Source organism: Polyodon spathula, chromosome 13, assembly GCF_017654505.1.
Source record: "Polyodon spathula isolate WHYD16114869_AA chromosome 13, ASM1765450v1, whole genome shotgun sequence".
In the NCBI taxonomy this organism is placed as follows: Eukaryota; Metazoa; Chordata; class Actinopteri; order Acipenseriformes; family Polyodontidae; genus Polyodon; species Polyodon spathula.
The window spans coordinates 41,021,122-41,045,606 of NC_054546.1; the positions used below are offsets into that span (position 1 = coordinate 41,021,122).

The window sequence follows — 24,485 nt, forward strand, 5'->3', positions numbered from 1 at the left end:
TTTTGCTGCTGGTGGGGTCGGGTGCATTTTTTGTACTCTGGCAAGCGTTTTAACTTAGAAATAGCTTTACAAAGCTGAGGAAATAAGTCTACAACTTCAGGTTATACAAGGTTTCAATAAAACCGTCGGCGAAGTTTTAAAAACCAGAAATACTGGACTTCAGTCTTTTAAAAGAAGCTTTGAAGTGAAAAGCCCGAAGGAAGTCTTTCAACCTGCGCTGTTTGTGTTACTGAGACTCGGGTAAGTGAACATTTTTGTAGTTGGCGCTTGTTTACGCTTAAACTATTTCAAGGTTATTTCTGTAACGGATTGTTCAGATACTGTAGGTGGGTTGCTATTTTAAAAATGTGATTTCCAAAGATAAATGCAACGCTTTTGTCCGTTTCTATGAGTTATGACCTTGTTTGGTTAAACTCCCTATCAACTCGCATCCGCTAGATGTAATTCATTGTAAATTGTTATTATCATGCTATATTGTAAATATAGCGTGTACATACACTGTGCTTTAAACGACGGCTCTGTGAACTGGATACTTTATACAAATACCAGCACATGGAAAAGATACAGTGGATACACATAAGATGACGACCAAGCGGCGCTGTATAAAAACTACTCATAATTTATTAAGCATTATTATTTATTTATTTATTATTATTGTTATTATTATTGACATGTTTTATAAATAATCTCATTGGTTTGTTTTCTGATACTTTGCGGATGCTGATGATGCAGTCTATTTCTTTAAAAGCTGCACGAACAGAGCAGAGTTACACATATCGAAAGCCCATATGGAGCGCATTATTACTGCAATGGTAAGGGCGTGTCTGTGCAAGTCCGTTATTATGGGAATCTGCCCGTCATACAGTTCTGCATTACATGAAAATCGAAGCACCGCTTTAGATACAGTGTAATATTAAATGCAGTGCGTATGGCGCTACTAAAAGTAATATACGCCAGACCATCCTTTACGAGTTGAGTGTGCGCTGTCCGCCCTGCTGTTTAGTGCTCAGAGTTCTGCGGAGATTCTTCTTCTGTTGTGTTAATGGCCACCAAGATTCTGTCGAAACTTATTGTCGACACCTACTGTTCAGATTTAAACCTGCGGTGAACACTAACTTTTTAAAATGTGTTTAAATATTCTTGAATCTTCCAGTTTTCCTAATATATTTTGCAATGCATCCAATAATACATTTTTCTATTTTTCTTCCGTCACCTAAAAAAATGGAAATATTGCAATCCTTTAATTCTTTCCACGTATCTTCTCTCACCGCACATTCAACCATGCGATGCTGCACTGTTTACAGTGTTTATCCAGCTGGTGCACTCTGCTGTCTGCTGAATACACAAGGAACACTGTTTAGAGAAGCATGCTGTTCGTGCCATGCTGCCTTTTAAAGCTGTCAGAACGGTGCAGAGCACAAGTGCTGTTCTGTTCATCACGTCAATGTGAAGGCTGCTTGCGTTTGGCATTTATTTTCATTTATGGTATGAGTTTTAAAAAATCACATGGGGAGTTAGTATTAAAGTGTGTGGTGTAATTTCAGAGCCTGCTGCTGCTGGAGGGTTTTGATAGAGGGTGGGTAATTCTATTCATGGGTTCACCATTTCAGCTTTTGAGCAGGTATGCTTCAAGCTTTATATTTTAATGCAATCTATGCAGGGAATTAAAATCGCTAAAACAAGCATGAGTTATTTAAGGGGTGAAGAGCCTCTCTCTCTAACCTTACTGTGCAGTGAAAGCAGATCCACAGATAGTGGCGTGTCATCCCATCTCTGCATTAGTCCTGGGTGCTCTTCCCAATGTTTATTGCAGGTCTTTTTTTAAAGCTTTGTGTATTTACTGTCTAAGTTATTCAGTGTGGGATTTTTTGTTCAGTTTGCATTTTTTGTTATAACTTCACTGGAGCAAATGAAGTGCTTTGGTGCACTTTGTTAAAGTTTAAAACAAGCAAATGATTAAATAAGGAGTGAATTTTTTTCCTGTCAGAATTACTTGCATCATGCTGTATTGTGCATACTCGACACTTTTTGTTGTAAACTGATTAGCTGGCTTCTCTAACGGTGAGTACTCCTTCAATGGGTAGGTCTCACATTTAAGTAATCAACTAAATATTTTTTTTCTAAAAAGACCAGGATTCCAATACAGGTGATGCAAATTTGTAGATTGCAAACAAAGAGGCTCCGATTTGCATGCTGTGTGACTCCCATCCATTCGTTAGTGGTACCCATGTGGCCTTTACACTTCATTCACAATTCTGGTTGCTCCTAGAGAAGAGCATTGTTGAATTGGCAGTGACTGAGAGGGGTCAGGGCAGAGCTTTGTGACCAAGGCAGTGGCAAATGTTCCGAATTCCGATCCTGTGAATTCCAAACTAGAGTTCTTAAGGAAGGGCTAAGCCTGGGAGTTCTAATCCTTCTGATATCAAACCTTGGGCTCTGATGAGCTGTCGTGTGAGCTGGTTTTGTGTCCAATTTTAAGTTGCGTGATATACTAATGACATAGTAATAATTCAGTGCAGACTAGCGTGAAATTGTGCAAATTACATTATTAAACATGCTAAAAATAAACAGTACAGTGCTTGCTTGTTGTATTCATTTCTATATAACAAGTTCCTGGTAGTATGTTGGTTCCCGCCTCAGACTTGCACTTCTAGTAATTTTGCTTCTGTCTGTTTGGCCTTCTGAAAACATCTTACTGCCTGGGTACAAGTTCCAACAAGTTCTAATGTGTGCCAGCGGGTGGCAGCGTTGCTACGTATTGTACACGTGACTTGGTTGTGAATTGAAGTATGGTGCTCCACACTTAGTGGTAGGGCAATGCTATTTTTGTAAGTGTCACTCATTCCATTTGTGGTTTTAGTCCATCTTTTTCACATTGGTTTTTATTCTGAAACCCTAGATTGCAACAGAGATCAAATGTAGCCAATGATTTATATCCTGTTCCTTCTGAACGCTGTAATTAGCCTGAAATAGTTCAGGGATTGAATCGGAGGGGAAGGCTTGGGAAGCAGCTTGGAGTGTTGAGATCCCAGGCTGTACTTCCCAGGCTAGGATATCAGTTAAAAAAAAGAAACATGATTGGCATATGGAATGAAAACCAAAAACAGGGCTTTAACCTTCTGGTTTGAGACTGCTCTGCCACATGAGAGCCAGTAGTTTCATTTACTAAACAAAGCAACTCGCTGTCCTGAAAATAAGCAAAATGCCCAAATCTGTGTCTATTCCTAATTAATTGTTGTAGACTCCACAGACCAGGGGAGGAAAGAAGATTAAATCCAGGTTTACTCTTTCATCGGTTAAAGATTAGTGAAGACAATATACTGTAATAAACAAGCAACACTGACTAGGAGCAAGGTTGGGGTCAATCCCTGTTTTTTCAGTACTTTGTGTATAATCCAGATCATTCTAATGCTGCAGGGAGCCACTCATATTTTGTAATATTGAGTATTAATACGTTCTCTCCGAAGCGGGTCATTTGTGGTGCAGGTGAATATACTGAATGGCTTTGCAGGACAACAAGAGGCTGATTCTTAGCCACTGACCTGCACTGTGCAGGACAAGGGAACATGCAGTGTGTTTTGCAAATGCAAATAAATAATTCCATCAGCAGGCCTGGCAGCCCAATTGCTTTGCTTAAAGCCCTTCGCAGTGACAGTGGCAGATGGAACGGAGCTTAGTGGATCTGTGCAGTGGAATCCAGGCACAGAATATCCCTCCTCTTTACAAAGAAGAAGTGAGACCAGGGCAGTTTGATCTGCATAGTCAGGCTGCTAGTCTGCATTGTGTGGGTTAAAAATAGGTGAAGAGGGTTATCTGTACAAAGGAATACAAGTGTTCAAAGAAATGTGAAAGGAAAGACAGTCGCCTTTTTTTTTTTTTTTTTAGAATTGTGTTGGGCGAGTTCTCTTGGACAATAGGATTGCTGGGTTAGGTACAATAACAAAGGGATAGTGTAAATAGAAACTGTTTAGTGTATTGAGAGCAAAGTTTAAGAGGGACTTGGGTTTGAGATCTAGGGAGGAAATTGTTCTAAATTGTAGTAGTCACTGCCATGCCTCTCACAACGTCGGAGATTATAAAGATAGAACTCATGGAATATTTCACCTGGCTACTTTATGACATGGGTGTGTTTGCTGCTCCCATCTTATCAGCTGACTGTTGGATGACTATATTTGTTTGAACTGCTGTGAACCAGCACAACAAACCCTAGTATACAGTGAGGCACGATAGTGGAAACTCCATCGGAATTTCACTTAAACTGGAATCAAACTGTCTCTGAACTGGATTTCAGTGGACCTGGAAGAGGAGGATTCCTTGATTTTACAATTGGACTTTAAAGGATAATTAGGGAATATCTTGGAATCACAGTATAGCCAGAATTTGGGACTGGCTTCTTCAGCAAATGGTCTGATGGTATTCTGGTAAGTTGAATTTGGAGAAGTAGTAGTTCTGTGATAAACTTTAACAGGTCAAGAACAGGTTCACCTTTTTTTCATATTCGAATACATTTAGGAAAAGTCTTGAAGATAATGCATGGCTATAAATAAGACTTTTAGTTTGACTTTTTTTTTTACTCCCTGTTGGCATACAGTCTTAGTTTGATATTAATTATACATTTTGTAGTTTTCATTCTGACTCGCAAAAAATGATTGAAAAGAAAGACTGAGCAAGACATTTATTTGTTTTCTAAACAAATCTTCCCTGGAAGTTTTCCAAGTGATTTGCATACCCTGAAAAGGCTTCTGATAAGCGTTAAAATCCAGACTGGAGGCTGGAGCCAATCTCACTGGAGGAAGAGCAAGAGCTTCCGCTGATCACCTCCGTTGCGGATGTCTGATTTGGAAGTCTTGAAGTAATTGTGGATCTTTATTTTTGTGAAGTCTAAGGCTCTATTCTCATTCCTGACTGTAAACCCATCAGACATTGTCATTATCAGACAGCCCTTCCAATATCAAGCTAGACAGTGTCGTTCCACTATGAAAAACAAAGTTCCTTATTTTAGTAAACTGCACATTTGTGTTTGAAACTCCTTGCAGGTCTAAACTTTTTTTTCCAGACAATTGATTCTCTTTACCACTGGAATAAAAAAAAGAATCCTGTTAATTGTTGTCAATAACCTCCTCCACTTTTGACACTGATGTATGTCCTGTGTACTCTGGTGGTACTGTCCTTACAAAGCCTGCTCAAGGGGCGTAGCAAAGAGGCTGTGCCAGGAAGCTCGGGTCAAGTGTCTCCCAAAAAGGGTTCAGGACCCCCTAAAGATGACAGTGGCCATCACAGTGGGTACCAGCCCAAGGGGGGCTGCAAGAATAACTACAGAGCCCAGGAGGAGTGTAGGACCACCACCAGCAGCCAGAGCCCCCCAAAGGAGCTCTCCGGATGTGAGCAGGTGAGAGAGACTGAACTGTTTTCAGTGCCAAGGGCAGCTGTATTCTGTATGCTGTGCTTTCGCAAGAGTTAGTGCATTGTTATATTAAAAATACTTGTTGTTCACTGTGTGTTGTAGGCTAAGTTTGTGTGACAATCAATCCCTCGCCACCCCCCCAAACAAATAACAGTTCAGTTTGAGTTCTTAATCATGTATTTCTAAAACAAGACCTCACAATTGGTCACATGGGGGAGGGTGGGGGGGGATGGTGGCATTTTTTAAATATTAAAATACTTGGTCTAGATTAAAACAAAGGCTTGTTTCCAGGCTTTTTACAGCACCTTACTAAGACTTACCATATTTGCAGGAGTAAGTTCCAGATTAGCTGTGCAGCTCAGAGCCTTTCTGCATTTCCAGGAGCCCTGTGCATGCCCGATGTTGTGCTCGGACCAGTTCTAGGTGAGCATGCGGCATACACGATTTGAAATACAAGCCCCTGCTTCACCAGGGAAGTTTATGCTTGGTGGGGCTGGGTGGTTGTCATGACGACCCCCTGTAGCAGAATCTTCTTCCCCAGAGCCCTGGGTTACCATGCAGTAAGAATGCTTTTGCTCAGAAACAGCATGCTGTTGAGATCAGTTTCCAGAGCAGGGCAGTGGAAACATAGCATACTGAACTCCAACCCTTCTGCTATTGAGGATGCGTGCATCCCCTTGAGCACAAAGCCACTGCAGCAGGAGATGCAGTGCATGTTCCTGTCTTCCAATACTGCTAGGAGCACATTTCTCCCATGCTGGAGAGGTTTGGCTTTGTGAGGTTCTTAAATATGAATGTAGAGTGACGAGGAGGTGTGCTTTCCTGAGAGATGAGAAAGGATACTGGGTTAGATTTCTTTGTTACTTAGTAACAGGAGGGAAGCAGAGCACAGTTTGTGCTGGATGTCGAAGACGCTGTTTTAGTTCTGTGAGAAGTTAGTCAAATGACCTTCTCATGATGCAGGCATGAGGAGGGCGATGGTGCCAGAGGGACGGAGGTAGGTACTGACCCACATTATCTGACTTGCGTGTGTGTCTCTTAAAGAATCTGTTACCAGGGAAAAGAAAAGCAGGAGGATGGCTTTCATTTACTCCCCACTGAGAGAAAAGCCACTGGCATGTCTTGTGTGCTCTTTGTTGTATGCAAATGATGGAAGGATATTATTTTTTGGATGGGAACAGAAACAGACCAGTTTTCTGTCTTGATGGAATATGTGTTTTGAATTTGTCTGTCTTTGATATGTTCTTTTTCAAGCACTTTTCAATCCGTCTTATCCTTTTTTAATTATAATTTATTAAAAAAAAAAAATTCTGACACTGCAATTCTGCGTCTTGTTTTATGCTGGGATAGTTAGGGGTTTGGAACCAGTTGACTGACTGCCCCAAAGTCACGCAAATGTTTTCCAATTAACTTGCTAAACATAGTTTTTGTTTTGTATTTATTTTTATTTTTTGTATATTGCAAAAATCACAAAATATGCTTCTAGTGCAGGCAGATTAGTATTTGCATAAGCTGTAGCTGTATCGTTTATTTTACCTTTATGCTTATAGCGAGAATCAAAACACCTCTGATAGGATTGCAGTATGGTTTTAAAGATGCAACCATTACAGTATGTTGTTCCTCTTTTTCAAAAATAAGATCCATCTGTCTTGAGCTCAGTATTTGACTGGGATTACTTGTTTATTTTGCAATAGATTTCTTTACTTGTATAAGGAGATGCAGCATATGTATCTGTCTCTTGTGTTCTGTTGTACAGTTTATTGCACTTTATGTGGGTGCATCTCTGTGGAGCTTCCTGCCTAAAGATATCATTCAAACGAAAGACTTGCTTGTTTTTACCTAGCTTCCAGATGGCATGCCCATGCTGAATGAGCACAGTCTAAATGTACTGTATATGAGCTATCTTACAGTTGTGTACAGTATGTGTTTTATTTGTCTGTTGCCTTTACAGGGTGTGTGTGAATTGGGTGTATGAAGTTGTTGGGGTTGGATTGTGTAATACCTGCATTACATTCCCCTCATACACAGTCCAGAGCCCTCCATTGACACGGTACAGCACAGCTCCATTAATGGAAGCCCGGAGTATGGTTGGAATGGACAACTCTGGGCTGTGTGTTGTGGCCAGTTTGAATAAATTCCTTTCCTGTGAGATTGTGAAGTTGCTCAAGTCTCTGTGGAATGGACTGTATAAAATCCTTTGTGTTTTTAGTCCTTTTATTTTGCCCAGTTATGAAAGGACTCCTTTGAGGCAGTGTCTTCAGCGTGCAGGGTGTGGTGAAGTTATTTGATGCGAGAATGTTCAAGGACATTTCATCTGATGTCTGACAATGTCTTTATCTCTGGTACTGGGTTTATTTACATACTCTGGGTGTCATGTGTTCCAGAAATGCAGGAAGTGGCAGATTTAACCATCAAAGATAGCAGAAAAATATTCATTAGTCTGTTTTTGTTCTGTATTCCAGAGTGCTAAAAACACTTATGTGGAAAAGTGTCAGACTTCAATTAGCTCTTATAGCAGTGAAAGTGCTTTTTTTTTTTTTTTTTTTTTTTAAACTTGAATTATTTTTATTTGAGAAGTCTTTCAGATGTATTTTTGTCACAGATTACTGTAGAAGCACTTTGAATCTGAATTTTCGACCTGTACAATAAAAAATAAATACATTTTACTCCATATAGCAGACCGAGGTCCAATAAAATAAAAGGGGTTGTGAAATTTTTTTTTTGAGTCATTTGCACTTTTGCTAGTATATCCTGCCGGAAAGCTCAAGGGAGCTGTAATAAGGATAACAAAAGTAGGCTAATGAAATACAGAGCAGATTGGCAAGCAGCAGAGAGGGGCATAGAAACAGTGGAGTGCGCTGGCTCAGTCGGGAAGCAGGGTGTAGGATAGAGAGGCATGGCATTGACTGTGTGGAGTTTGCTTGTTTGGGTAGGCAGCTGACATCTCGGCATCACGTCTTCTTTTGGGAGGTTATGCAGCGAAGCTGACATGACATCTGCACAGTACAGACACCTTGGCACTAGCATACACTGTTCTAGAGGCGCCACGCTTGTGCAATTGGAGTAAGATCAAGGGGAACTTGAGTGATATGAACATGTGACCATCTGGTAAAGAGATGCAAGTGAGGCACCCTTTTAGGAGAATGTATGCCAAAGTTTTCACTCTTAAATCATGTTTTTTTTTTCCTGCGCTATATTAAAATGAATTGATTTTGATAATGTAGGTACAGTGTGTTTTGAACCCTGCACAGTAGGAATGGAGATTAGGCTCCAGTCTTAAAGCTATCACAGTTAGGAGTTTGCTGTGCAAATCCACTTTGCTGATCCACTTGCCATATAAAACACAAGCATCCCATGTCCCTATTTCAGCAGCACACAAGTTTAAGTTTGTGTTTCTGTTTAACATAGAAAGGCAGCATCTGCATAAAGGACTTTCTCCTTGAGATTGCAGTATAACTACATAACCATGCGGCCATCTGCTGAAGCTGAAAGGATTAAGACAACATCCCTCTATCAATACCTGAGCTGCTAACAGTGGTGTTTGTGAGAGCTAGCTGTCAACAGCCTGCAGTGGCCCTTTCTCTGTACTTTTTAATGTAACTTTCTTGCATGGATAGACTGAACTGTTGCGGTTAGCATGCTGGGATGGATGGGTTCAATACTCGACAGGGGTTGGCTCAACTTCGAAGTCACTAAACCTGCCTCTCTGAAGCTGTCTGTCAGGATAATGGGTGGCAGATTCAAGGTAAGAAATGAAATTAGCAGGGACGTCAAGGCTCCTCCTGCAGTGTAATCCAGGTGACACTGTGTGCTAACAGGAAACACTTGGACGTTCCCTGTGACAAAACTGCATTCGTTTCGACTAGTAACCCCCTTAAACAAGCTGTTCCCTTTCTAGGAATGGGCTGTATATTTATAGTAACTGGCTGGGCTGGTAGGATGGTGGTTATTGTTAAATCTCTGTTTTGGGAGATTGTTGCTGTATATCAGTTTGGAGTGTGTATGTGTGAGACTGCATGCAGTTAGGGCTAGGTGTGCTTAATAACCCTGCTTTGTTGTAGATCTGCTGGAGAGAGAGGGAGAAGTTCTTCTGTATTTGTGCTGTGTCAGAATTGTGTAGCTGCTTCCGTTTAGCAGACACCTCATAGTGCACATCCTGTTCTTAGCATTGTAACAATGTATTTGTACCTCGCTGGTGAAGTGTACTTGAAGAAATGTGCACCCTTCGACATGTAGTGTTCTTTGATCAGTCAGTCCAACTCAAGCAGTCAAACACTTTAAAAGCAGACTGCTGCTTGTGTTGTAGTGCAGGCCCCTCCTGTAGATGAGTGGGATAGCAGGGAAGTGTCACATTTCTCTGGCTGTGGAGGGTCTCCATTTCAAAAAGAGCTTTTGATCTGCATTGTTGAGTCCCAGAAAATTGCCCGTTTTACGTTTTAATCTCCCTGTGCTGACGCAGATCCTAGTATCCAAAGGTGTTGAAATTCATTTAGAAATCTAAGTGGGATTCAGAACAGCTTCACAGAGGTAAATCGTGAAAGTGTTATCCAAACATGCAATGTTTTTCACTTTCACCTAGTTCTTTTGTATTCTGCTGGAAGACTTTGCCTCCTTTGTAAGATTTGTGAAAATTCAAGCAGTTGTGCTCACTGTGTAGAGCAGACAGACAGGCTCCCCAGTCTGAATGAGGAACTGGAAACAAGCTTGCTAGCTCAGGACTGGACTGCCTGCTGCACGTGGTCAAAACTACTGTAAACAAGGTTGTAAGAGCTGAGGAAAATCCCTTCATCCTGCAAGCGCTGTCCTTGGAAAGAATCCTCTTAAACGATTTATGGGCTTCAGTCATCTAGACCGCTCTGATTGGATTTAAAGATGCTGAGAGACCACTTTGTGAATAGCTGCACACTTGCAGATGGACTTGCTTTTCAATAGGCGAGAGTTTGTATTGTGCCTTTTTTAAGCTGAGATTCGGCACATGGTGAGGGTGAAGGGGTTTGTACCTCCCATCGAGTAAGTACACAGGAAAGGTGAGTAGAGAATGAGCCAACAGGGACCTGCAAAGAGCAGGTAGCCTATGAAAACTGAGGCAGCGACACTGTTAGACTTCTCCAATCACATTGATAAGAACGTCTGTGTGTGTGTTTTATAGCAGAATTGTAACAGAGAAAATAAGTAATGCAGCAAAAGTGTATCTTGCTGTCTAAAGTGTGTGAATACTAATGCATCAACGAGTACAGAGACATACTGTGAGTACCTTGAATAGATTGAAAGTTGTATATTCACTCAAGTACACCATTCTTACCTGGCGTTAGGGAGCACTGGGATGAGCAGTTGGATGTATCTGATATGCTGCAGAAGGCTATATACATATATCTCCTGTATGCCCAGCTTCAAACTGACTGCTTGTCTGCACCTGCTGGCCAGTTACAGAATTCGGGAGCTCAGGCAGGGATCACATTCCTGCACAGGAAGCACTTTCAGACGATGCGGTTTGACTTGCAGGGGCATGGCACTACTAAGGTATTTGGTGCCCTCTTGTGGGCTAATAAAGAACTAGGACACAGTGTATAGGGAATGGCCTGCAGGATCTTTTGTGTGGTGAACATACCCGTAACAACTCAGACATGCGAATCAAAAAGTGCCACCATGTTTCAACTGATCTTCTCAGATATCTTTCTGTGTCTGTTATATTCCAAGCTCACCTGCTATGCTGTGTGTGTGATCTGCCCAAACATTACTTCCTGTACTGGCAACATATATATATATATATATATATATATATATATATATATATATATATATATATATATATATATATATATATATATATATAATATAAAATAACTTGCGTCCAACCAAATACTATAGCTGCAAAATTTGAAAATGATTACGAAGTCTATCGATTTTGCACCGAGTATTTCTCATTTAGCCATTCAGTGTTACTAGTCTTATTAGGAAGCTTAAGCAATGATTAAGACTCAGCTAGAGGTCATTTAACAAAAACAAGTGGGTACAGGCAGAGCAGGAGAACAAGCCCAGCTTTAGTTTCTTGCTCATGCTACCCATGAGAGTTATTAAAGTGTACAAGCCTGCAACACAATATTTAAAATGTGTCAAGTATCTTGAAAGTTATTCCTTGCAGCAACAGACTACAGGTAAGAATGATAAGTCTACTGATGTTTTTTCTATTAGGTGGGTGTGTCTCTGTATGTATGTTGGATGGGTGGTAGCAAGGGGGTAGGAAGGAATTGAAATACTTTATTAAATGTTTTGCTGAATATTTAGTCTGCTCATTGTTTGTTGGTTACTCTAAATCTTTTTGACAAGGGAGGGTTTGATTAAGGTATACCTTGCTTTGTATTTAAACATACAATCTTTAAAACGCACAGCTCTCAAGTAAAGCATATATTAGTCGATAGAGCCTCTGGGCTAAAGAGACAGTGCCTGTGGTCAGGACAGCGTGTGTGGAAACAGAGATAGCTGGTAACAAGACCTGTGCTTTTCTCTCCATCATGTTCTGTGCTGCTTTGCTTCCAGCCAGCCCAGAGTCAGCACTCCGTTTTCGAATCGGGGGTCATGCTCGGCACACGCAAGACCTGGGAACTTGGCCACACCCCCAGCCTGCAGGAGCTCTGGAAGAAGGACTGCTCATTGGACAGTGAGTGTCACATGACCCAGCTGCTAACCAGTGTTTGCTGCATTCCTCACATTGCTCAGTGATTTACAGCAGGTAGGGATAGGTAATACCTGAACGTTGAGTTATCTCTGAAACTCTCGCAGTGTGCTTTAGAGGAGCCTTGAGTTTGGAAGGATTTGTTTCTTTCTATTGAAAGCCTGATTGTTTGCTTGTGGTGCTGGAAGTGGTTTCTGAAGCAGTTTCAAGGTTGTAATCGGATTCAGTTAATCTCAGTATGAGATCAGTAGCTGCTGTGGTAAGTTATGTTTTTGTTTTCCTAATTACTTTTTTGTTACGAATAAGACTAAGAACGTTCAAGAAAAAACGTTGAAGCCTTAATGAGAAGTAAATCCATTAATTGAAGCTCTGTGGTAATGGAGGGAAATCAAATAGGATGAGGGTGATGATCTTTATTACAGGTGTACATGTTTTTTTTTTGGGGGGGTGGGGTGATATCAACTTGTCACTAGATATAGGTAGGTGGTCATTGCTTAGATATGCAGTCGCTATGAATGGCTTATCTGTAAAGGCTGGGAGAGCTTATTTGCCCCACTGCTTTTATATTTCTTTCTACATTAAACTAACAGACCCAGGCTACCATTTGTTTTACCCATTAATGTGAAAGGCAAATGATTAGATAGCAAGGGTATTTGTTTTAGCAGAGTGTTGGCACCTCCACAGGTTCTAACACTTGGGCAGTCCACTGAACTCCGCTGGGAGAGGCAGGAGTTTGCTTGGAGATGGATTTCATTTCTTGTTTGGGGCGGTGGGAAGTTTCTCTCCTGGTCTGATCTGTTTCTTCCCACATTCCCCCGCCCCCCCCCCCGATAGCACCGATCAGCTTGGTGATGTGGACCCGGCCCAGATCATGAACCCTGGGTATCTCCAGTGGCTTAGTACCCAGGTGTTGCCAGCTAGGCTGACCGTGCTTTCTTTCTTGTAGGAAGCGCTGTGGATTTCCTGATGGGTGACGGCGAGGAGGAGAGCAGCACCTACATCCCCTTGCAGCCCTCTCTGTTCCAGGGCAGAACGATGACCATGGATCACCAAGAACCCAACAACGAGCAGGAGCAGCAGCTCGTCATACAGGTGGAGTCAGGGTCTATAGAGGGCTGTGCGAGATGGGTAGAGCCTGTACTGAGTGGCCATACAGGAGTGCAGAGCAACGGCAACCTTACAGCAGAGGGCGGGACTACTTTATAATGGAGCCATATGGGGGGTTTTTGGCGGAGGAGTCAGACAGCTACCAGTTAGTCATGGTTTGAAAACGCTGCTGACTTACTTGGCTCACCATATTACACAAGACCAAGCCAACACCTTCCAGTCAATATTACAAACCTGTGCTGGAATAGAAGCAAAGAAACAGACCTGGTGTGTATAAACAAAGCTCCTGCAGGTTCAGACAAGAAGCTGTATGTGCAGAACTATACGCTGCAAACCTCAATGGGAAACTGTCATTTTCCCCTCAGCAAGCTTGTGAAATTACTGGAGGAATGTCCAGCAAACTGTAAAAATTAAAGGTTTAATTGTTCAAGTAATTTGCGTAACTGGCTAGTTTGGCAGTGCTTAAAAAAAGAAAGACAACCTTTTTCTTTTTGATTGGATTCAATGCTTCACTGGAATGGATAGCAATTCATAGCTTCCAAATCTGCATAGACCCAAGTCTCATCCTAGAAGCAATTCCTTTTCCAACTGTTTTGGTACGTTTTGGCGCGCTCGTTGTGCTAGATTTACATAGTGGAATTAAATGCTTGCACTGTTCTGATAGGGATCCTTTTTTTGTAAATTGAATTGAAGCCGCCGTGTAACGAGATGGAATATGAAGATACGTAAATATTTTTCATCTCCATGGACGACTGAGACAGACTCGCCAAGTACTCCCGTAGTAGGAGGAGTCCGATTAAAAGGAACAAATGGGACTTCATCTGGATTTGCTTTTTTGCTTTTCTGTCTTTTCAGTTAATTGGGTTGGGTAGAGGTGTGTGCCTGTGCTTCACCATATTGTCTGTTCCTGTGAGCAATCCTTGCAATAGACTGTTTCCCCGCCCTGTCCCATTCATCAGTAGTTTGCATGTTTGTGTTTGACACAGTTTGTATATGTTGTCGTGTATCACTGGACCAACAGCCTGTAATTGTGTAGGGATAACTGGAGAGCAGCTGCACATGTTGGTAGTATTGTGCTGTGTGTGTCAGTCCGGGTCCTTATGTTTGTCTCTTCCTGTTGGTTGAGCTGGTTCCTGACTCTTCCTCCTGGTGCACGTACTGTATGGCTATCCCTATAGCTGCAGACTCTTTCAAATCTTGAGGAGTCTGTCTCGATGTGTGTATGGAAGTGTGTTGTTGAGTGCCACTAACTTACAGGCATCCTCGCCTGTACAGCATCAGGGTAATCTATAGCAGTGTTCTCTCGGATCAAGCGGGTTTCCTCTGTCCGGGGGGGGGGGTGGTTTTGGTCTGTCTCAGGGTATCAGTGCTCCTCCTCTCACTCTAACCCCTCTTGCCAGCTGATTTGCTGAAGCTCTCCCTCCCTCCCTTGCAGGCCATGCAGGAGAAGGTGTGTCACTTCCAGGCTCGGCTCCTCAGCGAGGAGGCCAGTCGCAAGCTGCAGGTCCAGCTGATGCGGAAAGCCCACGAGCAGAACGTCCACGAGAAGCTGGCCCTCATCAAGAGCCTGCAGGAGGTGGTGCGCGAGCAGGAGAGCCAGCTCCGCAAGGGGAATGGAACTGGTAGGTTCAGCCGCCAGGTTGAAGTGGCTGCTGTGGATAAATCTTACAAACTATGAATTGGTGTTAATACGTAATGCAGTTCAGTCATGCAAGAAAAATAGATTGGAAAAACATGTTGCAAAAAACCTAGCTCTCTTATGAATTAAAAGCTATATGCATACTTTTATCAAACACTGACATAGGCTTCCCTTTTTAGAGTTGCTTATTTAATGGCTTGCATTCAGCTCTGAGGAATGAATGCTGACTGAAAGACTCTCTTCCTCTCCTCCCTGCAGCGGCGAGGAGGTCCAGCTTGGGCTCCCGACCTCCTCCCTCAGTCCAGCGGCTGGTGGAGTCTCTGACCTCAACCCAGGAGGAGAAGAACCGGCTGCAGGAGGACCTGCTCTCTGCTCAGGAGAGGCTGTGCAGTCGGGAGAGTGAGCAGCAGGCCCTGATCCACAGACTGCGGGACCAGGTAAACAGAAAGCACCTTTGCAGGGATTCTAGTGGGACCCTTTACAGATTGCAATAGAATTAACCATGGGGGTGCATTTTCAAAGTCTATGTCCCACTGACCTTACTAGCCCGTTTAACGAGTGCTGATCACACGCATTTTAGAATCGCTAATGTGGTCGCTATTCAGAACCGCTGCGCACCCCTAACTGGACTGGGTCTCTGCTGTGATTCTAACACAGGTTGAAGACCTGAAGGAGAAGCTGTTGGACCAGGCAGGGGAGGTGAATCGACTGCGCTCAGAGCTGGTGGGTCTATATGCACCGTACAGCACCATTTTAATGCCCTCTTCATTTGCCCCCTTGCAGAATACTGTACAATACAAAGTGCCTTAGCTAAGAACCCAAGGTCTGAAGATGATAGTGTTTTATTGGACCTGCTCAGTTTAAAAAGCCAGACTGGTTGGTTTGTTTCTTGCAGCAGAGCTCAATTTCATTAAAAAGGCTTTCATTTCAATCCATGCAGTTCAAGCAAGCAGTGACAATATTACCATTAAGAACCACACATTCAAAACCCTAGCCAGTTTATTTGTAAGAGTACTATACTAGCGTTGTAAGTTTACAATCACGTGTTCCACATCTTATACCAAGTAGTAATATGTGCCGAAAAATAAATTAAAAGCAACCGAAGGACAAAAAAAAAAAATGACAGTAATGTCAGACTTCACATTAATATTTGAGCCTCTGGATATGTTCTCCAGCTACAGACCTGCACACGAGATGCAGCTCCTGTTATTACAGCCTGCAGCAAGAGCAGTGCAACACTCCACCTCCACCTCCACGTCACTCAGCTGCCTCGTACCAAACACCAACCTGAACGTCCCTGGCTGCGGACTGGCTCTATCTCACTGCACGCAAGACCTATGTTCGAATTTTAAGAAAACATCAGCGACTTAAATTATGCCTGACTTAAATTCTTAGACGGCATGCTTTTGAGAGCAAAACATAGTGTGAGATTTTTAACATTCATGACGTAAGCCCTGAGGTACAGGGGCTACGCCCTGGCAAATTAAGCACTGTGTCTCTAAAAATGAGTCATTGAGCTGTTTTTACTGTGGGCTTGATTATTAGTTTTGTTTTTCCACTCTGGTTTGTCTGGTTAAACCTAGATGGGTCTAATTTAGACTTGCAGCTTGTAATGATTGCTCTTGGATAGTGGATGGGTTGACTTGTTTTTATTTTATTTATTTATTTTTTTTATTATTTTTTTTCCCCCAAGCATGAAAATAAAGTTGTTGTTCTTCCACAGGGAGCGACAGACTTGGAGAAGCATTTAGAACTCCTGGAATCTGAGAACGAAGAGCTGAAACAGGAGCTGAGCGTCTGCCAGTCCGCTCTGCAGGAGCTCCAGGGAGCTCGCTCAGGCTGTGTGGACTGCCAGCACAACCAGGTATAGAAGCAAAGCACCCTGGCAGCGAGACTACCAGTGCAGGTTTCACTTTCAGGTTAATAAGCCACATCTCAGCTAACACAGAACTGTAGAGAAGCTTAAGAGGAACTCATTTATATAGTAGAGAACCCTGGAATTAATCTCATCTCTGCGATCGGTGCCTATTTCTACCTGTCCTACACCTACACACAGATAGAGATGCAGTACATATTTAATTTTATTGCTTGCCTGAGAGGGAAATCTATTTGATTTTCCCACAAATTGCATTTAAAAAAAAAACGTTTATGGGAGGGGTTTTTAATGATTACTTTCAGGAAGGCTGCAGTAGAGGATTGGGTCTGAGATCCTCGCTGCTGTTGCCTGGAGATAAGCGGTGACGTCCTGCTGAATGACGTGTTTGTTTCTGTGCCCAGGACCTGCGCACGGGCCTGGCCCGGCTGGAGGCGGAGGTTGGGCAGAAAGACCGCAGGCTGGCGGAGCTGCAGCTGAGCCTGGAGAGGAAGGCCAGCCAGGTCTCTGAGCTCAACAGGCAGCTGGAGGACTCCCGGCAGGAAAGGGAAGACCTGGAGGATAGGCTGAGGGACTGCCAGCAAGCCCTGGCCAAGCAGGCCACCCAGGTCCCACAGGTCAAGGTGAGGAGGAGGGCTGAAAGACTGGAGTGGTGGTGTTTTTTACATTACAGTAGGAATACTTTTGGTGGAGTCCCTGGGTGTGTGTGTGATTGTCTCTCTCTCTCTCTCTCTCAGTATGTCACCAAGACAGTGGAGGTGGAGTCGAGCCGGTCCAAGCAGGCTCTGTCAGAGGCTCTATCTCGGAACCAGTACCTGCAGGAGCAGGTGGGAGTGCAGAGGCAGCTCCTGAGAGAGCTGGAACAGCAGCTGCAGGACTCGCAGAACACCGCGACGCAGCTCCGTAAGCAGGTCAGTACCCCTCCCCCCCACACACACACACACACACACACACACACAATGAGCTCTATGCACTTGTCACTGTCTTGCGCACACACACACTGTGCTCTGTGCGCAGGTGATTGTCCCGCTCACATTCCCAGTGCTTTCCAATTTCTTTTGTTTTTCTTTGCACTTTGGTCACTTTGTGTGTGTCAAGGTTGAGGGCTTTGTGTTCTGTAATTCAATCCTGTCCTTTAGCTCCTGTCCTCTTAACCCCAGGGTCTGCGCAGTCCTCCTCTCCTGTCCTGTGATACACCAGAAAGACCCCCCTTCCCCTTAACAGCTGTTTCCACTTGCATTACAGCAATGCGCTGACAGGAGCCATCTTTGTGGGCTGCTCTCTAGAGTAGTGGGGAGTCGCAGTGGCACGTTGGTTCGTAGGTTGTCAAAGGTTGGCTTATTGTTGCTTGGTGATGTCAAAGGTCATTCTAGGGTCAGAGGGATAAGAGGTTCTTTTGGGCTGCAATGCATTTCTACCAGTTGTGGTGGTTTTAAACCTGAAATGGAACAGTAGTTTTTTTTTTTTTTTTTAAATACGTATCTTTTTTTTTTTTTGCTTTTCTATATGTTTTTACTTGCTTTAACTTGCTTGGTTCTTGCATGTTTTTATGATTATTTGAAAATAAAGCTTTGTAAAGAGGTGGTGACAACTTTGGACTTGTTTTGGTTTTTGCTACCATGGTAACTGCAACAATTTGTCTTCTTCAGAACAGCTAAATGAATACCTCTGGGATTATTGCTGAACCCATGCTCTTTCTAGCTTGCTGGTGGTGTGGTCATGCAGTGTAATACATGCTTCAGTACCTAATGCTTCTGCTGTAGTTACCCAGTGCTAATCAGTAGTGAGACTTTTCCTGTGCAGTAAAATCGCTGTTGGTTCTTTTCTTTCACTCTCCACCCCGTCGTGCAAGTGTGTGGAGCGAGGGGACTGATGTCCACCGATTCTGAAGGCTGTGCTTGTCTTGTGGTTGGATTTACAGATCATGCTGTACGAGAGCGAGATTGAGCGGACTCGGGGCGAGCTGGTGGACGAGATGCAGTGCTTAGAGGAAGAGAAGAACCGCGTCATCGAGGAGGCCTTTGTGCGAGCCGAGAGCGAGATGAAGGCAGTCCATGAGAACCTAGCCGGTGAGAACCTAGCAAACGAGGACCAGGCGCGTTCTAGCTTTAATTATTCCAAGCATTCCTGGACATCATCGCGCATGCTTCTTACCGACATGTACAGTGTGTGTAAGATATCCCAAGAGCGCCTTGGTTCTTTAGGCATTCTTACCTTGTTGTTTTAATCGACAATAGTTAAGAGTTTACTGTACGCCACCAATAATAGTTGGGATTTGATCCATTTCAAGACTGAAAATGGACATTGTTGTGTATTGGTGTACTGTTGTAGCAGTCTTTAATGTTTTGAGTACAGTAAGAAGCATGCATCCACCAATATTGCTTGTCTGTCAGGGGTGAGGATGAACCTACTGACTCTGCAGCCTGCCTTGCGAACTCTCACCTGTGATTATAACTGCCTGAAGAGACAGGTGCAGGACTTCCCCTTCCTCCTGGAGAAAGCCATCGGCGAAGCCAGGCAGGAGGTGAGGGGTCAGGGAAGAGCAGCACCAGCTGGCTGAAACTAACTATTGGGCCTTAACTTGCCAATCAGTTTGTCAACTTTTATAATTCAGCTCGGTCCAATTCAAATGGATTTATTGCAACTGTGGATGATGGGATGGGAAATGTAGTTTTGGGAGTTCCATCCGGGTACATGGGAAGTCATCTTGTGGGAGGTAATGCAGTTTAAAACGTAAACAGTTGTAGCAACACATGGGAACATGTAACACAATAAAATAAAAAAGGTACTTATGTACCCAAACAACATTATGTACATTAAATGCTTCAAAACATGCAGTGTTGATAAAGGCGGTGATGGGGGAAGGAGGCAGGTTTTTGACGACTTCATTCGCGTGACTGTAACATCTCTGCTCCGATCCGAAGAGTGAGGGGATTCATTAAAGGGATCCGATACTTGCTTGAGCACTGGACGCTACTGACTGTGCCTGTCTGTGCAGATCTGCCAGGTAATCGGGGAGGTCAGCGCCACCAACCAGGACCTCCTGTCCAAGTACAAACGGGAGATGATGCTGAGGAAGAAGTGTCACAACGAGCTGGTGAAGCTGAAAGGTGAGAGAACTGACCGCACCGGCGGGGGGGGGGGGGGGGGGGGGGGGGGGGGGGGGCGGGCGGGGGGGGGGGGGGGGGGGGGGGGGGGGGGGGGGGGGCGGGGGGGGCGGGGGGGGGGGGGGGGGGCACACAAGAAATAAATTAAGGTTACAATATTGTTAGGAAAAGTAGCGTTTTGCTTCCATACAAAATTGACACCATTTTCTTAAGGGAAAATGAAACCTTGTGAATACATTCTTAACCACTCAAGGTGTTAAGGAATCACACATACACGGGGATGCTGAGATTGAATTTCCTTTTTTCCTATGTAGGAAACATCCGTGTGTTCTGTAGAGTCCGTCCTTCATCCAAGGAGGATGGTGATGGGCCTGACTCCAAGAACGTGGTAACCTTTGACCCTGAAGACGATGCCCTAATGAGCATATGGCACAAGGGGAAGCCAATAGCGTTTGAGCTGGATAAAGTCTTTCCTCCGCAAGCGACGCAGGGAGACGTGAGTATCTGGTACCCATTGTTTATTAGTGGCTTGCAGAGCATCTGAAGCTACTGAGCTTGTTCTTGTCACCTTACAATTGTATATCATTTACTCTGCAGGTTTTCCAAGAAGTCCAGTCCTTAATCACTTCCTGCATTGACGGCTACAATGTCTGTATATTTGCCTATGGACAGACAGGCTCAGGGAAGACCTACACCATGGAGGTACTCCCACAGGGCCCTCGCCTCTTTTTTATAGAAATAGATTGAAGCTATTTAAGAGGATGTTGAAACATTGCCATTGTTTTCAGAAAATAATATATCCACAGTGGTACCGAGGAGCTTGTTCCTCGTCTCCCAGACGATTGAAACTTTACTTCAACCCTTAGATCACACTAATGGCACCCTCAAATTCCTCCTTCTATCCCTTCTGAAGTGACATGTCCCAGTATCAAGCATAGCGATTTCCCTGTGCTCTACCGCCACCCTCTGCCAATGTACCTAGCCAAGCAATTCCTTTCTACACAGAGCTTTCTATAAGCAGCAGCAGCAGTAGCATCACCCCTCAGGGAGGTGGGGGGGGGCTATCTAAAGAGCCTCATTTTAATGTTCCTCATTTCCAGGGCGTCCCGCAGGATCCAGGGATTAACCAGCGGGCGCTGCGGCTGCTGTTCTCGGAGGTGGAGGAGAAGGTGTCGGACTGGGAGTTCACCATCACTGTCAGCATGGTGGAGATCTACAACGAGACACTGAGGTGCGTCACAGGAGGAGAAAAAAATACGCTAACCCTAATATAATCAAACCATAAACCATTCTGATAATGCTCTACTTTTTTTGATTATGTTTTTTGTTTAAATGTTTTAATTTTTTTATTAGGAATTTGCTGGGAGACAACCCCAATGAAAAGCTGGATATTAAAATGTGTCCGGATGGCAGCGGGCAGCTCTATGTTCCCGGACTCACAGAGTTCAAGGTTGAAAGTGTGGATGATATCAACAGGGTGAGTGTGTGTTTATATATATATATATATATATATATATATATATATATATATATATATATATATATATATAAAATAAATATATATGTAAAAATCTAGAGAACTCAAATTATGATGAAACCTGGTCAAGGCATCCTTTAGCACACGAAGCTGGGAATGCAGCAGCAGCGATGGAGCTGGGGTTTGTGTTCCTACGCTGCTTGCTCACTGTGTGTTGTGTTCCTTCCTCCCAGGTGTTTGAGGTGGGTCACATGAACCGGGCCACTGCCTGCACCAACCTGAACGATCACAGCTCCCGCTCCCACGGGCTGCTCATCATTACAGTCAGCGGGATCAACTGCACCACCGGCAGCCGCAGCACGGGTAAGAGCAACGACCTGGCAAGCACACCGCATGTGACTGGTGAAGAGCCCTTAGATGTGCACTTTAGTGTCAGCATGGTGTAATTATTGATTCATGGGAAGCACAGAGGGAGCGCTGTGTTTAATAGGCTTATTGTAGGTGAAACTGCTTGTACGGTGCCTGATGTGGACGCATTTTTCTTGGCTCCAGGCAAGCTGAACCTGGTGGACCTGGCGGGTTCAGAGCGCATTGCCAAGTCCGGCGCGGAGGGCAGTCGGCTCAGGGAGGCACAGTGCATCAACAAGTCTCTGGCAGCGCTGGCAGACGTCATCCACGCCCTGCGCTCCAAACACGGGCACATCCCCTTCCGCAACTCCAAACTGACATACCTGCTGCAGGACTCGCTGAGCGGAGACAGCAAGACACTCATGATGGTCCAGGTGGGTCAGTCACAGGAGACCTACAATGCTAGTGTAGTGCCTCCCATTGGCCAGCTGTATGGCTGCAGTAATAGTGTTGTAGAAAACGTGGGTTAACCAGGGATGGACTTCCATTGCATAGCAGTTTGATCCATTCCTGGCTTTACTAGGAGTTTAATCAGACACACCTGAGCTTGTTACCTATATACTGTGGCTAGTCAAGCTTGTAGTAATGCCGGAATGGGTGAAACTGCTATGCGTTAAGGATCTTATTTCCATGTCTGTTTACATAGATGACAGCAAATGAGCAGAAATCATTGTAAACTAAAATAAGAAATTATGCCTGACAAAAAACAACAAAAAAAAGCATTAAAATGAGCATTCAGTTTTTTTGATCTCCAGGCATTTTCATTGTTGCATCTCTTCTCCTTATCCTGTAGGTCTCTCCAGTCGATAAGAATGTGAGCGAGTCGGTTTGCTCCCTGAAATTCGCCCAGAGGGTTCGCTCAGTGGAGCTGGGTCCGGTCACACGCAAAACAGAGTACCAGTCCTCCACCTCCTCGTCTCCCACCCCCACTCAGGAAAGCCTGGAGGTGCGAAGCACTTCCCTGTTCTGCTCTTGCTCCCCACCCCTCCAGTTTATCTGCAGAATCGAAAGATTGCAGCCACTGGCTTACTGTCCTTCAGTGTGCTTAAAAAGGTTTTGATTACGCTAGCACAGTAGCAGACCTCCACTTTAGCACTAATAGGAAAATGTGATTTCTTTGCAGGTGGATTCTCCACCAGAAACCCCAATGCCCACTGTGTCGACGCGCGGGCCTGTTACTGCCTCTGGACGGACAGGGGGCAGCACCAGGAGGAAAGTCCCCCCCTCCGGTATGTGAAGAGCCTTTACTCACCCATGTTTACGTGTGTGTGCATAGATGGGGAGGGGCACGGGGGAACAGACTCCCTTTTGAAGAGCAGTTTGATGCACTTGCAGCCAAACGTGAAATAGGTCAGAGTTTTTCTCTTTCTGGTTGGCCTGATTTAAACTGAATTGCTCAAACTGCCCTGCAATGGGAGTCCTTGTTTTTACTCCTGGTGTGTGGAAGCTTTCTAAAACCAAAAGATCACATAATATCACACACTTTTTAATTTATTTTGTTACTCATAAATGGTTAATAAAACAAATTAAGCCTGACGCTCAATAGTTACAGTCCTGGCTTTTTTTTTTTTTTCCCACCCTGGTCAAGCAGACTTTGACAGTTCAATGCAGGTACAAAGTTTCGAACGGTTGCTTTGTATTTCCAGTACAAATGCACACCATGCCACCATGCAGGGTTCGGTTAGGGTTAGGGCGGGAGGGGGTCTGATATGTGAAACCTGTATCCTTGCTACATGTGACCTCGACAGTACGTTTTCAGTCTGAACTTGTGATTTTGCTTGCAGTGACGAGTAACATTGTAGAGAAAGCACTACAAGGTCCTACCTAGAAGGTAGGTGTGGATATTCTTGCAGAATCGCAGCTTTGCATGGAAACCTCATTGCATGGTGCCTGAAAGCCTAGAGGAGTATTTAACAGCACATGAGTTAAATACACAGCGCTTCGTCTGTGCCTGCTGGGGTCCAAGACGGAAAGATTAGTTTTTTGCTCATGTGACTAAAAGCTTCCACTCCAGATGGCTGCTGCAGATCTGCTGTATGTCCATTGAGAGACCGTCACAATTTCCTTGGTGTATGATCCTGGGACATTTTTCCATTTATTTATTTATTTATTTATTTGTGTATGTATGTATTTTCTCTCTGCATTTATTTCAGAGGTTATGCACTACATGGTTACACAGCGCAGAATCCTGGTCTCTGGTGCCTCATAATTTTATTACTTGACCTCAAGCCAACAGAAGGCTCAGTTTAACTTTTGAAATAATTGTGTTTTGTTTTTTTCCCTTAGGAAGAGTAAAACTTACAGCCTGATGTGGAAAGGGGCCTGTCATCCTGGAATTTATTTTATTTTTTATTTTTTTGGTCCCTGGATCTTCTGCCTATACCCGTTTATCCACTGGACTGTGCACTGATCAGCTGAAGGACTCAATTTCAGTGTGCAATTTCAGCAAGGCTGTCTCCTTATTGCGGATTCCTGCTAGAACGGGATCTTCTAGAGGTGACATGGTCTGTGGCACAGAACTGAGACTTCCTGTCTTCAGCCTTTGCCAATAAGCTGAACTGCTGCCTTTTTAGTTGAGGTTTTTTGACTTTTGGAAGCTTGGAAAGGGGTGGGGGGTGGGGGTCCCCCCCCACATCTCCATTCTGAGTTTTGCTGAGAGGTAAGACTCAAAACGACTCCTCCCCCCACCCTCGTTATTTGTTCTGCTGTAAGACCAATACCTACATGTATTTTAATATATAAATGTAAACTTTTTTTTAATGATTGTGGTATTCTTTTTAGTGTCCTGTAACAAACC

General features: G+C 43.9%; 1 protein-coding gene across 11 annotated transcripts; it reads left to right on the forward strand.

The window, feature by feature from the left end:
• Positions 1-24,294, forward strand: LOC121325984 (kinesin-like protein KIFC3). 11 transcript variants are annotated; one of them, XM_041269106.1, is made up of 24 exons: positions 5,261-5,389; positions 5,736-5,827; positions 11,946-12,062; positions 13,024-13,169; positions 14,620-14,806; positions 15,082-15,260; positions 15,481-15,546; positions 16,547-16,687; positions 17,101-17,319; positions 17,434-17,607; positions 17,942-18,028; positions 18,618-18,765; positions 19,090-19,220; positions 19,695-19,806; positions 20,118-20,299; positions 20,401-20,505; positions 20,904-21,034; positions 21,157-21,280; positions 21,514-21,643; positions 21,833-22,062; positions 22,482-22,634; positions 22,812-22,917; positions 23,473-23,519; positions 23,975-24,294. In XM_041269106.1, exons 1-23 carry the CDS (start codon positions 5,262-5,264, stop codon positions 23,514-23,516), a joined length of 3,132 nt encoding a protein of 1,043 aa, XP_041125040.1. In that variant the 5' UTR covers position 5,261; the 3' UTR covers positions 23,517-23,519; positions 23,975-24,294. The 11 variants fall into 11 exon arrangements, with proteins under 11 accessions (XP_041125033.1, XP_041125036.1, XP_041125030.1 ...); XM_041269099.1 differs by lacking the exons at positions 5,261-5,389; positions 5,736-5,827 and adding an exon at positions 1-240 and having other exon boundaries at positions 11,942-12,062; XM_041269102.1 differs by lacking the exons at positions 5,261-5,389; positions 5,736-5,827 and adding an exon at positions 1-240.
• Positions 24,295-24,485: the final 191 nt, after the last annotated feature.

Bases quoted from the DNA above. Each gene is read 5' to 3' on its own strand.
- LOC121325984 (XM_041269096.1), top strand. From the start codon at position 5,138: ATGTATGTCCTGTGTACTCTGGTGGTACTGTCCTTACAAAGCCTGCTC. The intron at 13,170-14,619 runs GTGGAGTCAGGG...CCTCCCTTGCAG, and splicing joins AGCAGCAGCTCGTCATACAG to GCCATGCAGGAGAAGGTGTG. The intron at 18,029-18,617 runs GTTGGCTTATTG...TTGGATTTACAG, and splicing joins TGGTTCGTAGGTTGTCAAAG to ATCATGCTGTACGAGAGCGA.